Source organism: Amblyraja radiata, chromosome 10 (genome assembly GCF_010909765.2).
Source record: "Amblyraja radiata isolate CabotCenter1 chromosome 10, sAmbRad1.1.pri, whole genome shotgun sequence".
Classification (NCBI taxonomy): domain Eukaryota; kingdom Metazoa; phylum Chordata; class Chondrichthyes; order Rajiformes; family Rajidae; genus Amblyraja; species Amblyraja radiata.
In genome coordinates this window covers 24973118-24993819 of record NC_045965.1, presented here as the reverse complement: position 1 = coordinate 24993819, position 20702 = coordinate 24973118, and the positions used below count along the sequence as shown (strand labels likewise).

General features: G+C 43.8%; 1 protein-coding gene across 3 annotated transcripts in view; it reads right to left on the bottom strand.

The window, feature by feature from the left end:
- Nucleotides 1-19059, bottom strand: part of klhl20 (kelch like family member 20) — a 56153-nt gene extending 37094 nt beyond the window's left edge. The window contains exons 1-2 of one of the 3 annotated variants that reach the window (XM_033028374.1): nucleotides 18696-19059; nucleotides 9866-9926 (exon numbers count right to left, since the gene is read on the bottom strand). In XM_033028374.1, the coding sequence (XP_032884265.1) occupies nucleotides 9866-9888 (23 nt within the window). In that variant the 5' untranslated portion in view covers nucleotides 9889-9926; nucleotides 18696-19059. The remainder of the gene's footprint in view (nucleotides 1-9865; nucleotides 9927-18695) is intronic. The other 2 variants (XM_033028377.1, XM_033028375.1) reach the window with 2 other exon arrangements.
- Nucleotides 19060-20702: the final 1643 nt, after the last annotated feature.

Genomic DNA, 20702 nt, shown 5'->3' with positions numbered 1-20702 from the left:
CTGCAACAAGACTTTGTGACTCTTATACTCTATGCCCTAACTGATGATAACAAACATACCATAAACATATATAAAACCATTTTGTGCACAGCCAAATGCCAAAATTATATATGTGTTTAAGAAGGAGCTGCAGATGCTGGAAAATCGAAGGTACACAAAAATGCTGGAGAAACTCAGCAGGTGCAGCAGCATCTATGGGGCGAAGGAAATAGGCAACGTTTCGGGCCGAAACCCAAAATTATATATTTGGCTTCAGCTTGTTTTTTGTGTAGTTGGTTGAGAGACGAATATTGACCCAGTTGTTGGGAGAACTTCTTGCTGTATTTCATGTGAAGCTACACGATGTTCACATCAACCAGACTACAGTACAGGTTCAAGTTCTGCAATTAGGTTAGATATTTTAGTTTTAGCGATGAACGTGGAAACAAGCCCTTCAGACCACCGAGTCTATTCCACCCAACACCCATACACTCTTTCTATCCTGCACATTAGAAACAATTTACAGAAGCCAATTTACCTACAAACCTGCACATCTTTGGAGTGTGGGAGGTAACCGGAGCACCCGGAGAAAACCCACAAGGTACTCGGGAAAACACATCAACTCCATACAGACTGCACCCAATGTTAGTCATGATTAAATGGCAGAATACACTCTCTGAATGGCGTAAATCTTGAGGTGTCCTTGACTCTTGAAAGGCGCCCATAAATAAATAAAATTTATTATTATTATTATTAAATCTGCTCTTATGACATGAACTTATGATTGTAGTCTATGGTTCAGGAAGTCGAGGATCCAGTTGCAAAGGGGTGTGCTGAGTTCTAGGTCCAAGAGTTTGAAGATGATTTTGGTTGGGATTATGGTGCTGAAGGCAGAATATTAGTCAATAAATAGGAGTCTGGCATAAGTGTCCTGGCTATCCAGATGTTCCAGGGATGTGAACGACCAGGGAGATAGTGTGGGAAACTGCCATGGATCAAGGTTATCTGGAAGGCTGGAGCCAATGTGCACCATGACCAACCAGCCTCTTGAAGCACGTTATGATTATCAGTGTCAGAACCACTGAATGCTAATCATTTAGTCACGCTACCTTGCTTTTATTGCAGGTTGGAACTTCAGAATGGAGCAGGGAGATGTTAAAGATATTTGTGATTAATTTCAGATCTTTCCTACTTTCTCCTCCCCTTCTCAGCTCTCTCCATCAGCCCACTGGCTCCACCTCTTCCTTTCTTCTCCCCCCCCCCCCCCCCCCCCCCAACCCTCACATCAGTCTGAAGAAGGGTCTCGACCCAAAACATTGCCTATTTCCTTTGTTCCATAGATGCTGCCTCACCCGCTGGGTTTCCCCCAGAATTTTTGACTACCTGTGAATATTACTGCCAGCTGATCGGCATTGGCCCTGAGGACATGAACGAGGACTCCACCTGGGCCTATTGCTTTCCGTAGCTTCATAATCAGAAGGACAATCTGACATCTGCGACAGTGACTGGGGGCGCAGATGCACCCGAGGCTGACAGAGACTTATGTCTTTCCATCGACCATTTGGAAGAAGGTATAAAAGTTGGGAATTTTACAAAAACTGCAGGGTAAAGAGGAGATCATACTTTGGATACCATGTATAACTTTGGTCTCCTTATTGAAGCTACTTCCAGTCTATGTTAGGACAGTTGAAGTTTCTTCTTATCACTACTCTACAGCTTTTGCCCATCTATGATTTCGCTTCAGATTAGCTTCTCTATATTCTATAACAGTTGGTTGCTTTGAGCTGCTGGGTGACCAGTCTCAAAAGGCTTTATCTGCAAAAGACGTATTCTCATAGGTGATCTGCAATTACATCAGCCATTACCCAAACATAAAATGCAGAAATCATACACCATGCTATCTGATCAGTGAGTATTACCAGCAATTTTTTGTTTATATTTCCAGTATATGCTGTATTTTGCCATTGGTAACAGATTAATGGACTCCAATCATCAAATAATGCAGCAAAATCACTATCAAGTCTGTCGTTTATTATACAGGGTTCACTCTTTGGAGATTTCCCAGTGGCCTCTGGTAAGGGTCAAAGGAGAATTACAAGAATGAAGTCTAGTCTAAAAGGTCTCCAAGGTTGTTGGGCTAAAACTTCCTCATATTAATTTTAGAGAAATGGTGATTTAATCATTAAAAAAATCAATAATCAAAGGGTCAAGTCGGCAATTTGACATCCAAAATAGGAAAGTTGTTAGAATTGCCGAAGGGGATAACTACAGACAAGGAAATTAGTTCAAATCTGGATTGTACCTTGTATGACTGCAAAGAACAAATTTCGTTGGAACTTCATTTGAGGTTCAAATGACAATAAATAAATCGTATAATAATTGTATAATCAAGGGAGTTGTAAAATTAGACAGATTATACCACTTGGTTGAAGGAAAAACAAATTATTCAGACTAAAGGGGCTGTCCCACTGCGGTGACCTAATCCGCGAGTTATGAAGAGTGCCTTCGACCTTCAAGCTCGAGGGCAGTCGCCTGGAAAACCTGGGGGAGAAGGGGGGGGGAGAAGGGGGGGGTGGGAGGTGGGGGAGAGAGAAAGGGGGGGAGAGAAGGGGGGGGAGAGAAGGGGGGGAGAGAGAAGGGGGGGGAGAAGAAGGGGGGGGGTGGGAGGGGGGGAGAGAGAAAGGGGGGGAGAGAAGGGGGGGAGAGAAGGGGGGGAGAGAAGGGGGGGGAGAGAAGGGGGGGGAGAGAAGGGGGGAGAGAGAAGGGGGGAGAGAAGGGGGGGGAGAGAAGGGGGGGAGAGAAGGGGGGGGAGAGAAGGGGGGGGGAGAGAAGGGGGGGAAGAGAAGGGGGGGAAAGAGAAGGGGGGGAAAGAGAAGGGGGGGAAAGAGAAGGGGGGGAAAGAGAAGGGGGGGGAGAGAAGGGGGGGAAGAGAAGGGGGGAAGAGAAGGGGGGGGGAAGAGAAAGGGGGGAAAGAAGGGGGGAGAGAAGGGGGGGGCGAGAGAAGAGGGGGAGGCGAGCGAAGAGGGGGAGGTGAGAGAAGAGGGGGAGGCGAGAGAAGAGGGGGGAGAGGGGGAGAGAAGAGGGGGAGAGGTGGAGAGAAGGGGAGGGAGAAGGAGTGGAGACACTTTTAAGAAGTATAATAAAGTTTAGCGGGCATTTTACCTACCTGTCGGTTTTCCCTGGCCCTGGAAACTCCAATGAGCCAATCAAAATGCACGGTCAGCGAAAGGGATTGCCAACAGTTGCCCTCGACTGCCTGTAACTAAAGAGCGACCCCACTCCACTGCACTACGAGTCAAAAAGAACCATGCCAACCAAATTTTATTCACGGAAAACTTTTCAACATGCTGAAAAATATTCCTAGACCTGGCTGAGGCCACGAGTATTCGGGAACTTCCCTCGAGCATGAAGGAGAAAGGGCAAGGGCAAACTCGTCTAAACTCGCAGATTAGGTCGCCGCAGTGGGACAGCCCCTTGACAAATAAAATGTTTTTAATGTATATTAAAACGTGCACAGAAATATTATCTTCTGATGCTATAATTGTCACATTCTGTCGGGTGGCAACCCACAAAAAGAATCCTTCTGAAAAAGAATCATGATATACAATTAAAAAAATGATACATTCTAATTATTTTTGTTCAGTTTGTATGTAACATGCAATTGTTTTGCTCACTACTGGAACAAGAGGCTGTTTCAAAGAATGATGGCATCAAGGATGTAGGAATGGTATGGGACTATGGTTTTGAGTTGGACTGACTAGTGGAAAAGATTCAAAGGCCAAAGTCGCCTCTTCCTACTGGTACTTTCTAGGTTTCTATGAAAACAGTTGTAGAACAATTCCAAAAACTATTGAAAGCAAATCTGCTTGATGGATGAAACACATGGTTTGGTTAATAGGACGAGAAATTGTAGAAATTGATCTTGAACATATTTTACTTTTTTGCTGCTGATTACACCCAACAATGCAGCAAAATTATTATAGTTAACTGTCTGCTTATTCATTCTTCCAATTAACACGTGGGTTTATTCCAGGTGCTCCAGTTTCCTTCCCACATTCTAAGTAGTACGGTAGGTTAGTTGCTTACTGTAAATTGCCCCTAGTGTGTAGGTTAATTATGAGAATGTGAGTCCCACAAAAAAAAAGGGTTATTGTAGAATTAGTGTTAAAGAGTGCTGATGGTTAGCGTGACTCATTGAGCTGAAGGGGCTGTTTTCGTGCTGTGTCTCTATGAAAGCTATTTGTCATATTAATGTACTTATGCCAGGCATTTCTCTGTAATTATGCACACTCCCTACAATATTAATACAGGTGTCGACATCACATGAAATAAAATGTACTTGTTATTTTGTACAGATTTTCACATGCTCAAGCAGATAACTAAAGTTATGCACAGCCAACTAGTTATTTCTCGAGACAATAGAGAGACTGCAAATGCTGGAGATAGACACAAAATGCCGGAGCAACTAAGCAGGTCAAGCAGCATCTCTGGAGAAAATGGATAGGTGACATTTCGGGCCAGGATCCTTCTTCAGACTGATTGCAGGAGGGGGCGGGGAGGGAGGAATTGGAAGCAAGAAAAGACCAGGACAAATCAGTGCCAGCAACATATGACATTACGAAAGGCCGAATGTGGGCGAGGGACGGTGTGATCCTATGAAAGATACTTTGTTGCGAATTGTGGAACTGGTTAACTGACTTTTAATAGACGAAGAAGGAAGCAGGGAGGAGAGTGTTTGCCTAAAATGAGAGAATTCAACGCTCATACCGCCGGGTTGTAAGCGATCCAAGCAAAGTATGAGGTGCTGTTCCTTCAATTTGCATGTGGCCTCACTCTGGGAATAGAGGCGGCCCAGGATAGAGAGGTCAATATGGGAATGAAAACTAAAGTTAAAATAGTTGGCAACCGGGAGATCACAAAGGCCTTGGTGGACCGAATGTACAGTGCTCTCCATAATGTTTGGGACAAAGACCCATCATTTATTTATTTGCCTCTGTATGCCACAATTTGAGATTTGTAATAGAAAGAAAATCACATGTGGTTAAAGTGCACATTGGCACTGGTGAGCTTATTAATCGCAAAGGGACTGGCAGGCCAAGGAAGACCTCCACAGCTGATGATAGAAGAATTATCTCTATAATAAAGAAAAATCCCCAAACACCTGTCTGACAGATCAGAAACATTCTTCAGGAGTCAAATGTAGATTTGGCAATGACCACTGCCCGCAGAAGACGTCATGAACAGAAATGCAGAGGCTACACTGCAAGATGCAAACCACTGGTTAGCTGCAAAAATAGGATGGCAGGGTTACAGTTTGCCAAGAAATGAGCAACCACAGTTCTGGAAAAAGGTCTTGTGAACAGGTGAGACGAAGATTAACTTATATCAGAGTGATGGCAAGAGCAAAGTATGGTGCCCTGAAATGTGGGGGGGAAAAATATGCATAAACACTGCTGTAATTTCTACATGGTGAAACCAAAATGTATAAAAATAGCCTTTATTAAAATCTGACAATGTGCACTTTAACCACATGTGATTTTGTCTATTACAAATCTCAAATTGTGGAGTACAGAGGCAAATAAATGTCATTTTAATTCAATTAATTTAGTTATCTGCTTGAGCATGTGAAAATTTCATTTCAGGGCACCATAATGTTTGGGACACAGCAATGTCATGTAAATGAAAGTAGTCATATTTAGTTTTTTGTTGCATATCCTTTGCATGCAATGACTGCTTGAAGCCTGCGATTCATGGACATCACCAGTTGCTGGGTGGGTGTCTTCTCTGGTGATGCTCTGCCAGGCCTGTATTGGAGTCATCTTTAGCTTATACTTGTTTTGGGGGCTAGTCCCTTTCAGTATTCTCTTCAGCATAGAAAAGGCATGCTCAATTGGGTTCAGATCATGTGATTGACTTGGCCACTCAAGAATTTACCTTTTTTTTAGCTTTGAAAAACTCCTTTGTTGCTTTAGCAGTATGTTTGGGATCATTGTCTTGCTGTAGAATGAACCGCTGGTCAATGAGTTTTGAGGCATTTGTTTGAACTTGAGCAGATAGGATGTGTCTATACACTTCAGAATTCATGATGCTACTACAGGTGCACAAGCTTTTATCCGAAGATCCAAATAACGAAAACCTCCGAATAGCGGCCATTTTTTCGGTCCTTGAAGAAAGGTCCTTGAAAACGTTCACCGAGGGCGGCCCGCAGAGGTGACAGCGGAACCTCCGGTCAGTCCTCGAAGAAAGGGGAACTAAATCCCCATTCATAAAAGAGAAGGTGAGGGTATATTGCGCGGGAGGGTTAATAATTGACCATATGCTGCTGCCTGCCCGCTGAGTTAAAAAGTTCCCATGGTAGACTCACGATACACTGTGTATCGAGCAGCAGATTGTCGCTCCCTTCAGTTTCACCCCATCTACACCCCTCTGCTTCCCGGCCATGTGTGTGACCCCTTCCCTCCCCTCTCCAGCTCCCCGCCCATTGCACCAGCGCGGGGGCTTTGCACTGTCTTCAGTCGGCGATGCCAGCAGGACCGTGCCAGTCACCGGAGACGTCAGGACCAACGGGACACCGACCCCCAGGCCCACTGCAAGCACAGAGATCCCAGAGACCCACAGCCAGCAGCAGCCCAGCCCCGTTCCAACTCCAGAGGAAAACTGCAAACTGGCCGGAGACGTCAGGACCACCAGAAGCCGTTCCCCGAGCTGCGCCCCCTCATCGGGACACCGACCCCCAGGCCCACTGCAAGCACGGAGATCCCAGAGACCCACAGCCAACAGTAGCCCAGCCCAGACCCGCTCCAACTACAGAGGAACCTGGGTTGCGGATGACGGGGCGCAGCTCGGGGCGTCGTAGGGGCCCATCGGGGAGCGGGTTCCTGTTGGTCCTGACGTCTCCGGCCACCTGCCATCCTCCGGGAACTGTACCGCCCTTGCAGGAGAGTGGGGTTGTTTGCAGTTGCAGAGGGAGGGGGCAAGGGCGGTACAGTTCCCAGTCTCAGCTCCAGTCCAGGGGGGTGGCCGGAGACGTCAGGACCAACGGGACACCGACCCCCAGGCCCACTGCAAGCACGGAGATCCCAGAGACCCACAGCCAGCAGCAACTCCAGCCCAGCCCCGCTCCAACTCCAGAGGAACACGTAGGGGCAGAAGCTGATGGTGTGCAAGGTACGTCTTGTTCTTGGGGTGGCGGATGAGGGGGCGCAGCTCGGGCTGTGAGCAAACTGCCACTTGTCGCCGTAGCGGCCCATCGGGGAGCGGATTCCTCTGGAGTTGGAGGGGGAGGGGGGTATTGTGCTGTTTGATCGCCCCCTGCTATCCCAGGGACAGGGAGACACAGCGGCTTTTTAGATTGGTGGGCAATCACTTCCAAAGTTCTGCCCACACAGTCAGCACACCTCTCCTACACTGCATTTCATACAAACATTTATTCTGCAAGAAAAAACGACATTGAAGTCTCAAACTCGCGACCGAGTAACTGCCGGGATCAAGGCGCAAACTCGCGACCTTGCGGATATGAGCCGAGCACTCTACCACTGAGCCAGCCATTAAAATCTACGCAAAAAAATTTCCATTCCGAAGACCGACAAATTCTGAATTACGAAAAGTGTCTGGTCCCAAGGCTTTCGGATAAAAGGTTGTGCACCTGTACCATCAGCAGTTGTGTCATCAATGAAGATAAGTGAGCTAGTACCTTCAGCAGCCATACATGCCCAGGCCATAACACCCCCACCACCGTGTTTCAGTTTAGGTGATGTGCTTTGGATCTTGGGCAGTTCCTTCTCTCCTTCATACTTTGCTCTTGCAATCACTCTGATATGTTAATCTTCATCCCATCAGTCCACAAGACCTTTTTTCCAGAACTGTAGTTGCTCTTTTAAGTACTTCTTGGCAAACTGTAACCCAGCCATCCTATTTTTGTGGCTAACCGGTGGTTTGCATCTTGCTGTGTAGCCTCTGTATTTCTGTTCATGAAGTCTTCTGTGGACAGTGGTCATTGACAAATCCACACCTGACTCCTGAAGAGTGTTTCTGATCTGTTGGACAGGTGTTTGGGCTTTTTTCTTTATTATAGAGAGAATTCTTCTGTCATCAGCTGTGGAGGTCTTCCTTGGCCTGCCAGTCCCTTTGCGATTAATAAGCTCACCAGTGCTCCCTTTCTTCTTAATGATGTTCCAAACGGTTGATTTTGGTAAGCCAAAGGTTTGGCTGAAGTCTCTAACAGTTTTATTCTTGTTTCTCAGTCTCATAATGGCTTCTTTGACTTTTATTGACACAACTTTGGTCCTCCTGTTGATAAACAGGAATAACAGTTTCCAAAGGTGATGGAAAGACTGAGGTGCTGAGAGGTCTTCTGCGGAGAGTGGTCAATGACAAATCCACACCCAACTCCTGAAGAGTGTTTGATCTGTCAGACAGGTGTTTGGGGACTGTAAAAACATTTTACAGAAGTGAATGCTGGCCTTATCTATCAGCACTGGAAAATAGAAACTGTAGATGCTATATATATTTGAATAAAAATAGGAAATACTGGATGTACAGGTGCACAACCTTTTATCCGAAAGCCTTGGGACCAGACACTTGTCGGATTTCGGAATTTTTCGGATTTCCGAATGGAAGATTTTTAGCGTAGATTAGGTAGGTAGCGCGGGCGGCTTGAAAAGTCTGGAGCGGCTGCCTCCTCCCCGGAGAATCATTGCTTAAATGTTAGTCAGTTAGTTTGGAGGGATTTTATGTGGTGGGGGGGGTGAAGGGGGAAACTTTAATTCTTAGTCCCCTACCTGGTCGGAGAGGCGGGGAGCGGGCAATGCCTTACCGGGTCGCCGTGCAGTAAGCTCCGGAGCGCTGTGGCCGCCGACTCCCAACATCGCGGAGCTGGGGGCTGCGGGCTTCCGGCCGCGGGCGGCGCCGGTTGGAGCTCTGACCCCGGCAACTCTACCCCTGGCTGCGCGGCGCTCCAAATCCAGCGCGGCCCGCGGCCGGACGCCCGCAGCCCCAGCGCCGCGATGTTGGGAGTCGGCGGCGTCGCAGCGCTGGGATACCAGCGGGGAGCGGGCAATGCCTTACCGTGTCGCCATGCGGTAAGCTCCGGAGCGCTGTGGCCGCCGACACACAACATGTCGGCGGCCACAGCGGTGCTGGGGCTGCGGGTGTCCGGCCGCGGGCCACTCTGGATTTGGAGCGCCGCGCAGCCAGGGGTAGAGTTGCCGGGGTCGGAGCTCCAACCGGCGCCGCCCGCGGCCGGACGCCCGCAGCCCCAGCTGGGAGTCGGCGGCCACAGCGCTCCGGAGCTTACTGCACGGCGACCCGGTAAGGCATTGACCGCTCCCCGCCTCTCCGACCAGGTAGGGGACTAAGAATTAAAGTTTCCCCCTTCACCCCCCCCTTCACATAAAAGCCCTCCAAACTAACTGACTAACATTTAAGCAATGATTTACAGATGTTTAAGTGTCTTCCCGGTCTCCGGGTAGGAGGCAGCCGCTACAGTAGTACAGACCTGGGTTGATCGTGGGTTGTATCGGGTCAAGTTTGGCGCCAAACGCGAGCTTTGGTGTGCAGACGACATCCTGGAAAAAATGGCCGGTTTTCGGAGTTTTTCGGTTTCCGGAACTCCGGATAAAAGGTTGTGCACCTGTACTAGCAGGTGTCTCCACGCTGATTATTTCCACAATTTTCTGTTTGTATTTACCTCTCAGCACTCAGCCTTACAGCAGCATTGATATTTGTTCAATAACTTAAATATACTTGGGTTTCTAAAGAGATTTATTTTAAGAAATATCCAATTCGACATCTACAAACCTATTTTTTTATTGCTTATAGAACTACAGTGTTTCAAACAGATTTCAGAGATGCAGTAACACATTCAACACAAAAATACTCAACTCACCTGCGCATTAGCTGTCCTTCCATGCACAGTCAATAGATTCTTGTTTCCTTTAAATTCTTTTCTATATATGAAAAAATAAGTGAAATAAACAAAACTGCTATTCAATTCTACTGGACAGCGTTGCCACATTAGCAACCCAATCGCTATTCCAGAACTTCAAAAGTGGAGATATAAATCTTTTCAGACAATAATGTAGTCTTAGTCTCCTAAATCAACCGTCCGATTTTTAAGCACATTTCAACCAGTACTTAGTTAATTCAACAATATGAAGGTGTATAATTGCTCTGTAATTCTAAATAGACATTAAAGAAATAATTCACAATTTAATAAATATCTAAAATTAACGATTTACAGCCTCAATTTGTGCACAGATCTTATATTTACAAGTTATTTTAGAAACAAATTATGTTGATTGATACTGAGACAAAGTTGTGGTTTTCAGAACCAGAACTTAAAGCCACTGAGCTATTTAATGTTTGCAATCATTTTGTTACTATTTCTTACTGCAATAACTTAAGCATACATTACGCTGCTAGTCTTTCAGTTAAAAATAAACAGGAGGCTAGTATAACTGTGTTTAAACACTTTAGAATCCTTCTGTGACTGAAGAAACACATTAACGTGTGAGATTCGGGTATCTTATTGGGATGGTAATAGAAAAATGACTCAAAATAGGGAAATCAATAGAATTGAATAATCAGATTCTACCAAAATAGGAACATATGAAATAAAAACAGGAGGTGGTCTTTTGGCTCCATGTACCTGCTCTGCCATTTACTAAGATTACAGTTGATGCTACTTAAGAACCTCTTTTCTACCTATATAACACTTCCTTTCATTTCCTTAATGTGCAAAATTCTCTTAATTTTGCCTTGTATAATTACCTTTATTTTATTTTTATTTTTTTTGTTGGATACGGGAAAAGGGGTTTTGGCCCGAAACGTTGCCTATTTCCTTCGCTCCATAGATGCTGCTGCACCCGCTGAGTTTCTCCAGCACTTTTGTCTGACTTGTATAATTAGTGACTAAGCCTCCACAATCTTTTGAATGGAAAATTCCAAAGGTTCGTCTAAGTCCTGAAGTGGTTATTTTGATTCTAGACATGACAACCAAGGGAAACAACATACCTTAATTGACCCAGTAAAATCCCCAAGAGAATATTGTATGTTTCAATAATTTCATTAAAAAGAGCTGCACTTCTATTCTTAAATCATTGGTGAGGCCACATTTGGAGTAGAGAATATTTTTGAGAATGTCGCTAAGCGAGAGTGGGAGAGGTTGAGCAGGCTAGGACTTTATTCCTTGGAGTGCAGGAGGATGAGGGGTGATCTTATAGAGGTGTATAAGATCATGAAAGTAATAAATAGGTTAAATGCACAGAGACTTTTACCCAGTGTAGGGGAATCAAGAATCAGAAGGCATAGGTTTAAGGTGAGGGGGGAAAGATTTCATAGGAACCTGAGGGGCAATTTTATTTTTACACACACATTGAAAGCGGTAGGTGTATGGAACAAGCTTCCAGATGAGATGGTTGAGGCAGTTACTTTCACAATGTTTAAGAAATATTTGAACAGATATATGGATAGGATAGTTTAGAGGGAATATGGGCCGAATGCAGGCAGGTGGGACTAGTATGGATGGGACACGTTGGTCGGTGTGGGCAAGTTGGGCCACGCTTCATGACTCTATGACTATTAGTCAATAGTCAGATTTATTCGTCACATGCACAATAAAGTGCAGTGAAATGAACTTGCCAGCAGCGGTACAATAAAAAACACACAATCTATATTACTAAAAGTCTGATCTTGACCACTTCCTGGTGTTCTGCATATTGATTTTATAAAAAACGCTGCCACTTACGGCTGTGATTTTTGGCCATCTTACTCAGAGTCCCCCTGCGCAGGACAAGAGGATTTTTCCCATTGACGAAAAATAAGAGTTATTAGTGTTTAAAAAATGATGAGATTTTCTCTCCTTCTCTTTCTCGCCACGCCCCTTCCGGAGGAACTATACAACCCGGAAACGTTGAGTGCCTCAGTCAGTCTCTGCAAGATGGGGCAGCGAAAGGGTCACGTCCCTTAGTCTGAGCTGTGAATAACACTGAACACATGTCTACTAAACTGTGAGTGGTTTTACTGACCTGTAAGTGCCCTTAATGTGGTGTGAAAATATAGTTTGGAAATGCTAAAGCTGTGCTGCCTTTGGTTTGGAAATGCTAAAGCTGTGCTGCCTTTGGTTTGGAAATGCTAAAGCTGTGCTGCCTAATTAAAGTTGTCTTGCCCAATTAAAGTTGTCTTGCCTTCTATAATCGTGACCACTTCCTGTTTGTGCTTTATATTGATTTTAGAAAAAGCGCTACCACGTACGGCTGTGATTTTTAGCCATCTTACTCAGAGTTCCCTTCCGCTCATCAGGTGCTGAGGATTTTTCCCATCGATGAAAAATAAAAGAATTATGTGTTTAAAAAATGTTGAGATTCTCTCTCATGTCAATCACGCCATGAAGGCCACACCCCTTCTGGTGGGAGGGGAGGGACTATAAAACCCAGAAGTGTGGGCGTGGCTCAGTCTCTGCAAGATGGAGATGGGAGAGGTCACGACTCACTGTCTTTAGTGGCCTTGCACGCTGCTTGAAATGGTATGAAACTGCACTTGAATTTGGTGGACTTGCACCCTGCTTGAAGTGGTAAGAAAGTGCACTTGAATTTGGTGGCCTTGCACCCTGCTTGAAATGGAATATCAAGAAATAGCCGTGTCAACTGCCAGCCCACCAGCCGTGAGTGAGTGAGCTGCCAGCACAACAGGCTTGAGTGACTGAGCCACCAGCCCAAGAATCTATTCGGCCCACAATGTCAATACTAGCCCTCTGGAAACCAGTTCCTTCAGCCACAACACCCATACTAGCGCTCCAGAAAGCCCTCCCCCCCCCCCCCCACCCCCACTGGCCACCAATATTGGAATTGGTGGAGAGGTGGAATATTGCGTTGGGGGACCAGCCCTCCCATAGTCTAGTACACAATAAAAATGTAACACAAACATCCACCACAGCATTCATCACTGTGGTGGAAGGCACAAAGTTTAGTCAGTCCTCCTCCATTTTCCCCCGTGGTCGGGACCACAAACCTCCGCAGTCGCCGCTGGGGGCGGCCAGATGTGCAGAGAGTATATTAAGTCAAGAGAGTATAACCCAGTATCTTCTTCTAGGTCAAATCCACCTCATCCCAGGAATCAACTTGGTGAATGCTCATTGTACTACAGGTGTTGTAGTTCTTTTGGTGAGATCAGATCTGTTCATAATATTTCAGGTGTTATTTGACCAGTGTCCTGCATAATTGTAATGTCATCTTTATATTTGCATTCAAGTCTTTTTGCTACAAAGGTTGGCATATCTTTTACTTCCCTGATTGTTTGGTCAACCTTTACGTTAACTTTCCTGATCTTGGCTCAAGACCTAGGTCTCTCTGAATATGAATATCTTTCATAGTTTTGCTATTTAAAACATACTTTGTCTTCCTGTTGTTTTTAAATCAAAGTGGATGACTTTTACAATATTTTACAATATATTCCAATTTGTATATTGTTGCCTGTTAGCTCAGCCTATCTCTATATACCAGAGACTTGTCCATATCCTCCTCACAGCCAGCAACATTACTCATCTTAGTACCATCATCAAACGTTAATATACTATACCTAGTTCATTCATTAAATCACTGACTTAGGTGAAAAGATGGAGCCCCAGCACAAATCTCTCAATCACTGTGCCAGCCACGGCCTCTCAACCTGAATATTTCAACTAGTTTTCTGTTTGTTAACCAATCCTCATGCCCTTACATTAGAACTCATGTATTCGATGTGGCACCTTACAGAAAGTATTTTGAAAGTCTGAACACGGCACATCCACTGGAGCAAACTTCACAACTCTTAATTTGATATAAATTAATTCCAAGATTCAACTGCATAAGTGATAAAAACGGTCTTCATTCTCAATTAAGCTACATGGAATACAACCCAATTTATAATAATTTTTTGGGTGAAGGTGTTACTGGCAAGTAGATAATAGTGGTGGTCAGCTATCTTCTTAATTACAAGTCAATGCGATACACTAGATTCAGGAAAAGCTTCTTCCCTGCTGTTATCTGCCATAAAATATGGCGTAGTCTGATCTTCCACTGCATACCTTGCACATTTTGAACCTGCACTTTCTCTGTATCTCTAGCCAAGGAGGTGCTGAAGGTCCTAACACATATGAAGATGGATAAATCTCCCGGGCCTGATCAGATAAATCAGAGGGCACTGTGGGAAGGTATAGAGGAAATTGCAGGTACTCTGGCTGAGATGTATGTGTCATCAATAAATACAGGTGAGGTGCTGGAAGACTGGATTGTGGCAAATGTTGTGCCTCTATTTAAGAAGGGCTGCAGGGAAAAGCCTGGGAACTACTGGCCAGTGAGACTATCATCTGTGGTCGGAAGGTTACTAGAGCTTATTCTGAGGGATAAGATCTATATACATTTAGATACACAGGGACTGGTTAGGGTTAGTCAACCTGTTTTTGTGTTGTGGGAGTTCATGTCTCACAAATGTTATTGAGATTTTTAAGATGTCATCAAAAAGGTTGATGAGGGCAGAGCAACAGATGTTGTATACATAGATTTCAGCAAGGCATTTCACAAGTTTCCACATGGTAGACCGCTCTAGAAAGTTGGATCACATGGGAGAGCTAGCCGACTGGATGGAAAATTGACTTAATGGAAGGAAGCAGAGGGTGATGGTGGAAGGTTGTTTTTCGGACTGGAGGCCTGTGACTAGCGGTGTGCCTCAGAGTTCGCTGCTGGGTCCATTTCTGTTTGTCATCTTTAGCAATGATTTGGAATAAGAACGTATAAGATAGGATTTGTAAGTTTGAGATAACACTAAAGTGGGTTGTATTGTAGATAGCAAAGATGGGTTGTTAAAAATTGCAGCAAGATCTTGATCGATTAGGCAGGTGGAATGGTTAATTAAGTTTAATACAGAGAAGTGTGAGGTGTTGCATTTTGCGAAGTCAAACCGGGACAGGACCTACACAGTGAATGGCAAGGCACTGGGGAGTGTTGTAGAGCAGATAAATCTAGGAGTGTACGCACATAATTCCTTGAAAGTGGCATTACAAATAGATAGGATAGTCAGAAAGGCTTTCAGCACATTGGCCTTCATCAGTCAAAGTATTGAGTATAGAAGTTGTGGGGGATCATGTTACAGTTGTACAAGACTTAGATGAGATTGCATTTGGAAGTATTGTGTTCAGTTTTGGTCACCCCATTGTAGGAAAGATGTTGTTAAGTTGGAAATGGTGCAGAAAAGATTTATGAGGATGTTGCCAGGACTCGAGGGCCTGAGCTATAGTCAGAGGTTGAGCAGACTGTTATTTTACTCCTCGGAGCGCAGGAGGATGAGGGGTAATCTTATAAAGGTGTACATCATGAGAGAAATAGATAGGGTAAATGCACTACCCAGTCTTTTACCCAGTGTAGAGGAATCGAGAACGCGAGGACATAAATTTAAGGTGAGGGGGAGGCATGGGGAGATTTAATAGGAGCCCAAGGGCCAACTTTCTTTTTACACACAAAGAGTGGCAGGTGTATGGAACGAGATGCCGGAGTTACTATCATGAGTTACTATCACAACGTTTAAGAAACATTTCAACAGGTGTATGGATAGGATAGGTTTGGAAGAATATGGGCCAAATACAGGCAGGTGGGACGAGTGTAGAAGGGCATGTTGGTCAATGTGGGCAAGTTGGGTCACAGGGCCTGTTTCTACTCTGTGTGACTATGAACTGCAACACTATAATGTTGTAAACACTATAATCTGCATTCTGGTATTTTTGTCTTTACTCTACCTGTTGTGTTTGTGTACAGCTTGATTGTACTCATAGTATGATTTGATTTGACTGAACAGCACACAAACAAAGCTTTTCACTCTATCGTGGTACACACGACAATATATTAATACCAACACCAAGATCTATCCTCACACTCGCTTCCACAGCAAAGATGTTCACATACTGGTCTCAAGCAATTACAACCACATTTTCACACACTGACCACAAAAAGTAATAACTTTAAAACATTAATTCAACGCACTTCCACAGAAGATCATTTTACAAATTGATTAGAAATAAGATTAATAGGGTGGACATACAATATGTATTTTGGCTATTTCAATGGCCAAAATGCGTTATATAACACAGAAAACAACAAGCTCAGTAACTAATCTCAAAGAAAATAAATAATTGGAGAGGGGAGTCATCTATAATTGGAGAAATGTTTTTAACTTTAATATTCTGATGCAGAGAAATAACAAGCCTAATTGACGGTGGGAAAAAAACTAATTCTACTGGAGACACTAACCTTAATTAAGGTGATGCTATTGGGTAAACAGGGGGTCATGAAGTGGGTAAAAATTGGGAAAAAGTGATTTGACAATTTTTAAAATATACGGTTGCTTCCTGGTCTTTAAGGGTCCCAACTCAAAATCGCACATCTATTCCAGTACTTAGTGTTCTGCTCAAGATTCTAGCATCTGCTGTTCCTTGTGTGTTCTTGATCTTTATATTGCAGTTCGATCTTCTTACGATTTCCTTTGTTGTAGTGATGTTACAAAACCTACCTTCAGCGGCGCTGCAGACCTGCTACGGGCTATGTGTGCGACTCCGGCACCTTTGAGGGGGTGGGGCGGGATTAAAATGCAGGTTTGTATCGCTTGTCGGAGAGGGATTTCCTCGGGCTGCTAGTCGATGAAGAAAAATCGATCGGACTTCCGTTACCATTTTTTTTTTAAATAAAAAAATTGCTGGACAATTTAATAGTTCGATTAAAGTAAAATGCGACTTCGAACGCCCTCAACGTGACGGATCGTAATATCAGGACAAAACAAAGGGCAAGTCGTTTATTTCACATATAATCTTGCTTTTTGGGGTGGCTTTAGTCTAATTTTACAATGCGAAAATGTTATTTAGTCCCCAAACGATTCGGCAGTGTCTTGCCTGCCGATATGGGTTTAAAATTCATGGCAACGTTCCAATTGATCGCATTCCAGAAACACCCACTGGCAAGATGATTAAAATCCTCTTTTTTTTTGGACAATCATGTCATAAGAGCATCTAAATCATCCATATTTTGTGTAATTGTCTATCCATAATCAATATTTTTATACTAAATATCCACAACAGTTTTAGTCACATGTATTGTGCAAAAAGTAATAATTTTGATTATATTGAGTGGATGTTTTTAGATTAATTTATGGGAATTAAACATTATGGGAATTAAACATTTGGCATACAAGTTCATGACAGTGAGATTTTAAAATCATGTTATATTGTGAATTATTGTGTAAATGGGATTAGTTTCTTATTTGGATACTTAGGCTATATAAAAAAAAAATAGCCTTTTCTTAACAAATGGATAGATGTTTAGATCTAGTAATTGAATTTAGATGAATTTAATTGATTAGATGAATTGATTTGATGAAACTGATGAATATGAATTTTTTGTCGGGTATTTACCATTTGTTTTAGCGTTTAACTTTATCATTTCTACCTTTTTTTCTAAAACTGCAAATAATAACTTATTTCTGTTAATGCTGTTCAGTGTTTTTTTTTCCTTTACATTTTAAACAGATGTCTCCGAAGAAGAAATGCAAAATTGTCCATCCAAATGCCAGGCAAAAGAAACTGATTTAGACAGCATTTGCAGAGATTATCCGAATTTGGACTAGTACAAATGTGATGATCTACAGGACATTCTTAATGGGATAGCAGTGGGCAGAAAGACGTATCATGCATGGTTTGAAGAGCAAACACTTGTAGTTTACAATGCCAAATTGAAAAGTTGAGGAAAAACAAGGTGTACAGAGTTGCTTATTGGTTACAATCTGAGGAGTATGATGATGCTACTGATTATGATATGTCAATGTACCAGCTAGCAACTTATCTTCTCCATAAAGACTTGGTCTATTGCTAGAAATTGTAATTTATTTACCTATCTGTTACGGACTTACAGCATATATTACAATAATATTAATGTTCTGATCTTGCGAATATCACATTTTTGAATTTTCAAGGCAGTCTGGGTGTTTATTACTATTTCCGTCACAACGGTCAATTTTGTAATTAGCTATAATTAGGTAACTAACAAATTATATGCTTAAATTTCAGGTCATCCAAGTAAGATGTTTCATATTTGTTTCAGAATGTTTCAATCTACAATAACTGAAAATTTCATTCAGTTCTCTTAATTTTTAAGAAAGTTATGGGCTTTTGACTGTCCTCGATCACAGCTTTTGTGGAAAAGCAATAGGGAACAAGATGCAAATTTCCGAGTATGAAAATGGCCATAACTTTTTTAATACTGAAGATATGAAAGCGAATTAGGTATCAAATTAACGTTCTTTTTAAGCTTTATCTGATGGGATAATTGCAAACTTGATTTTTTAAATCTCAAAATGTTGTAACAATGCTACTTGTTGACCCCAGAAAACTACAGAAAAACGTATTCTGTGATTATTTTTTTTCTGCTTAGGATGTTAACTCTAAATTTATCCACAAAGAGCATTGTACTTTTGAGTTTGTGTAGTTTTGGGCAGCGATACTAACTGCTGTTGCATTCGCGCAGCTGATTGCGTTGGAGAAAGCTCCAAGTTGAACGCGTCGGGCATGTCTACTGAGCCCGGGTTTGGGAACTAGGTCCAACCCTGCACCCAGGACTCAGCCCCGTGATGTAGGGTGGCTCTCAACATGCATGTATTGCGCCTCATGCTGCAAGCTTCTGACACTGGACAATTATACATACCAGTTTTCCCTTTGCTGTTAGTTTCTTGGTCCACACTTGTCTAGGCAAGCACCGATTGCGCAGCTCCACTGCGCACCTTCGGAAGGTCGGTGGTGGTGCAGCCCCCAATATCTTCCCCACCGGAGCAGTCAGCGGTCAGGAAATCACATTCACGCCAACCCGCGACCACCCCGAATTGACAAGGGCCGAAAGACTGCCGTCACCCAGCTGCGGTGCAAGTGACACACTGCTTCGAAGTGTAGGAGCGGCCAGCAACCGCGTAACATTTCAAAAGCTAAGGAAGAACCTGACTGTCAGCGCGTCCTCCGTCCGCTGGCCAACTACTGGACGGCGTCTGCGCGGCAACTGCCACCAGCGGCGGCCGCGCAGGCGCGGGGAGGCGCTGCGGGAGCGCGCGCTGATCCGGACGTGAACGCCGGGGGCGCGCGCCGTTGATGTGCTGCCCAAAGATTATAGAGGAACAATCTTTGGTGCTGCCCAAAGCAAAGATACTAGACCAAAGATTATAGAGCGGAGCGCTCCTCTAGTATCTTTGGTGCTGCCATCGTGCTGCACGGCAGGGAAATGGGCCTTTCGGCCCAACTGAGCAAGTTGGCAAGTTCCCTCTCAGTGAAAAGATTACCCCTGTGGTTCCTATTAAATCTCTCCACCTCACTTTAAGCTTATTCCCCCTGGTTTGAGAATCCTCCAGCCTGAAAAAAATGACTGAGAGCATTCACGCCCTTCATGATTTTGTTTACTTTACCTTGTAGCTTCCAAACGTTGAAGTCCCAGCTTTTCACTTTAACTCAAGCTCACACGTTCTAGTAATATCCTTGTCAATTTCTTCTGCAAAATTTCCAATATCCTTGTGTGGGATATTAATTTAACATCTTCCTCGCCTCTTTAGGCCCAACACAAAGATGGCCTTGCTGATCTTTAAGGGGGCGTATTCTCTTCCTAGCTACCCTTTCATTGTTAATATACCTATGGAATCTCTTAGGATTTGCCCATGCCTTGGCTATCAGATCTATTTCATGTCTCCATTTTGGCTTCAAGAGTTCTACATTTCTTATGCTTGCGGAGGAATATTGCTTAATCCCAATTGCCTAAATCTGATGTATGGCTTATTTTTCCTGACCAGAGCCTCAACATCTCTCATCAACCAAGTTCCCTGAACTTGATCGCATTGTCCTTCACCCTAACAGGAACATGCTGCCCTCGTACTCTAGTTATCTACTTTTAAAAGCTTCCCACTTGCCAGCCAGCAAACAGACTCAATTAACATTTTCTTTGCCTGGCGGAAGTTGCCCTCGCCCTCAACAACTTCTCTTTCAATTTCTCTCACTTTCTTCAAGTCATAAATTGTAGTCAAGGGCACTTGCATAGTCCCCAACTATTTATTGGTTACGTTGAACACACCTTGTTTCAAATGTATCCCGGCACCAATCCCTAACTTTTTCTCCATTACATCGATGTCTGCATTGGGGCTGCCTCCTGCTCCCATAGAGCTCATTAATTGCATCAACTTTACTACTAACTTCTACCCTGCCCTCTAATTCATTTGGACTATCTTTAGCATCTCTCTTCCCTTTCTTGATCACTCTGTATCCATCACAGGGACAGATTATCGACTGACGTCTATTACAAATCCACTGACTTGTACAGCTACCGTAATTACACCTCCTCCCAGCCTGCCACTTGCAAAGATGCCAACCCCATCTCTAAGTTTCTCCATTTATGGCGCATCTGTGCCCAAGCTGAGGCTTTCACTCTGACTCCAAGATGTCCTTTTTATTCAGTAAATATGCCTTCCCTCATGCTATTGTACATGGATCTCTCACCTATGACCCCTCTGTGTTCTGCATTTCTGCTCTCACTCCCCACAACCGGAACAAGAATAGAGTTCCCTTGTCTTTACCTTTCACCCCAGCCTCTGCATCCATCACATCATTCTCTGACTTATCTGAAACCTGAAACGAGATCCCAGTCACATCTTCTGATCCCCACCTCTTTCTGTTTTCCATG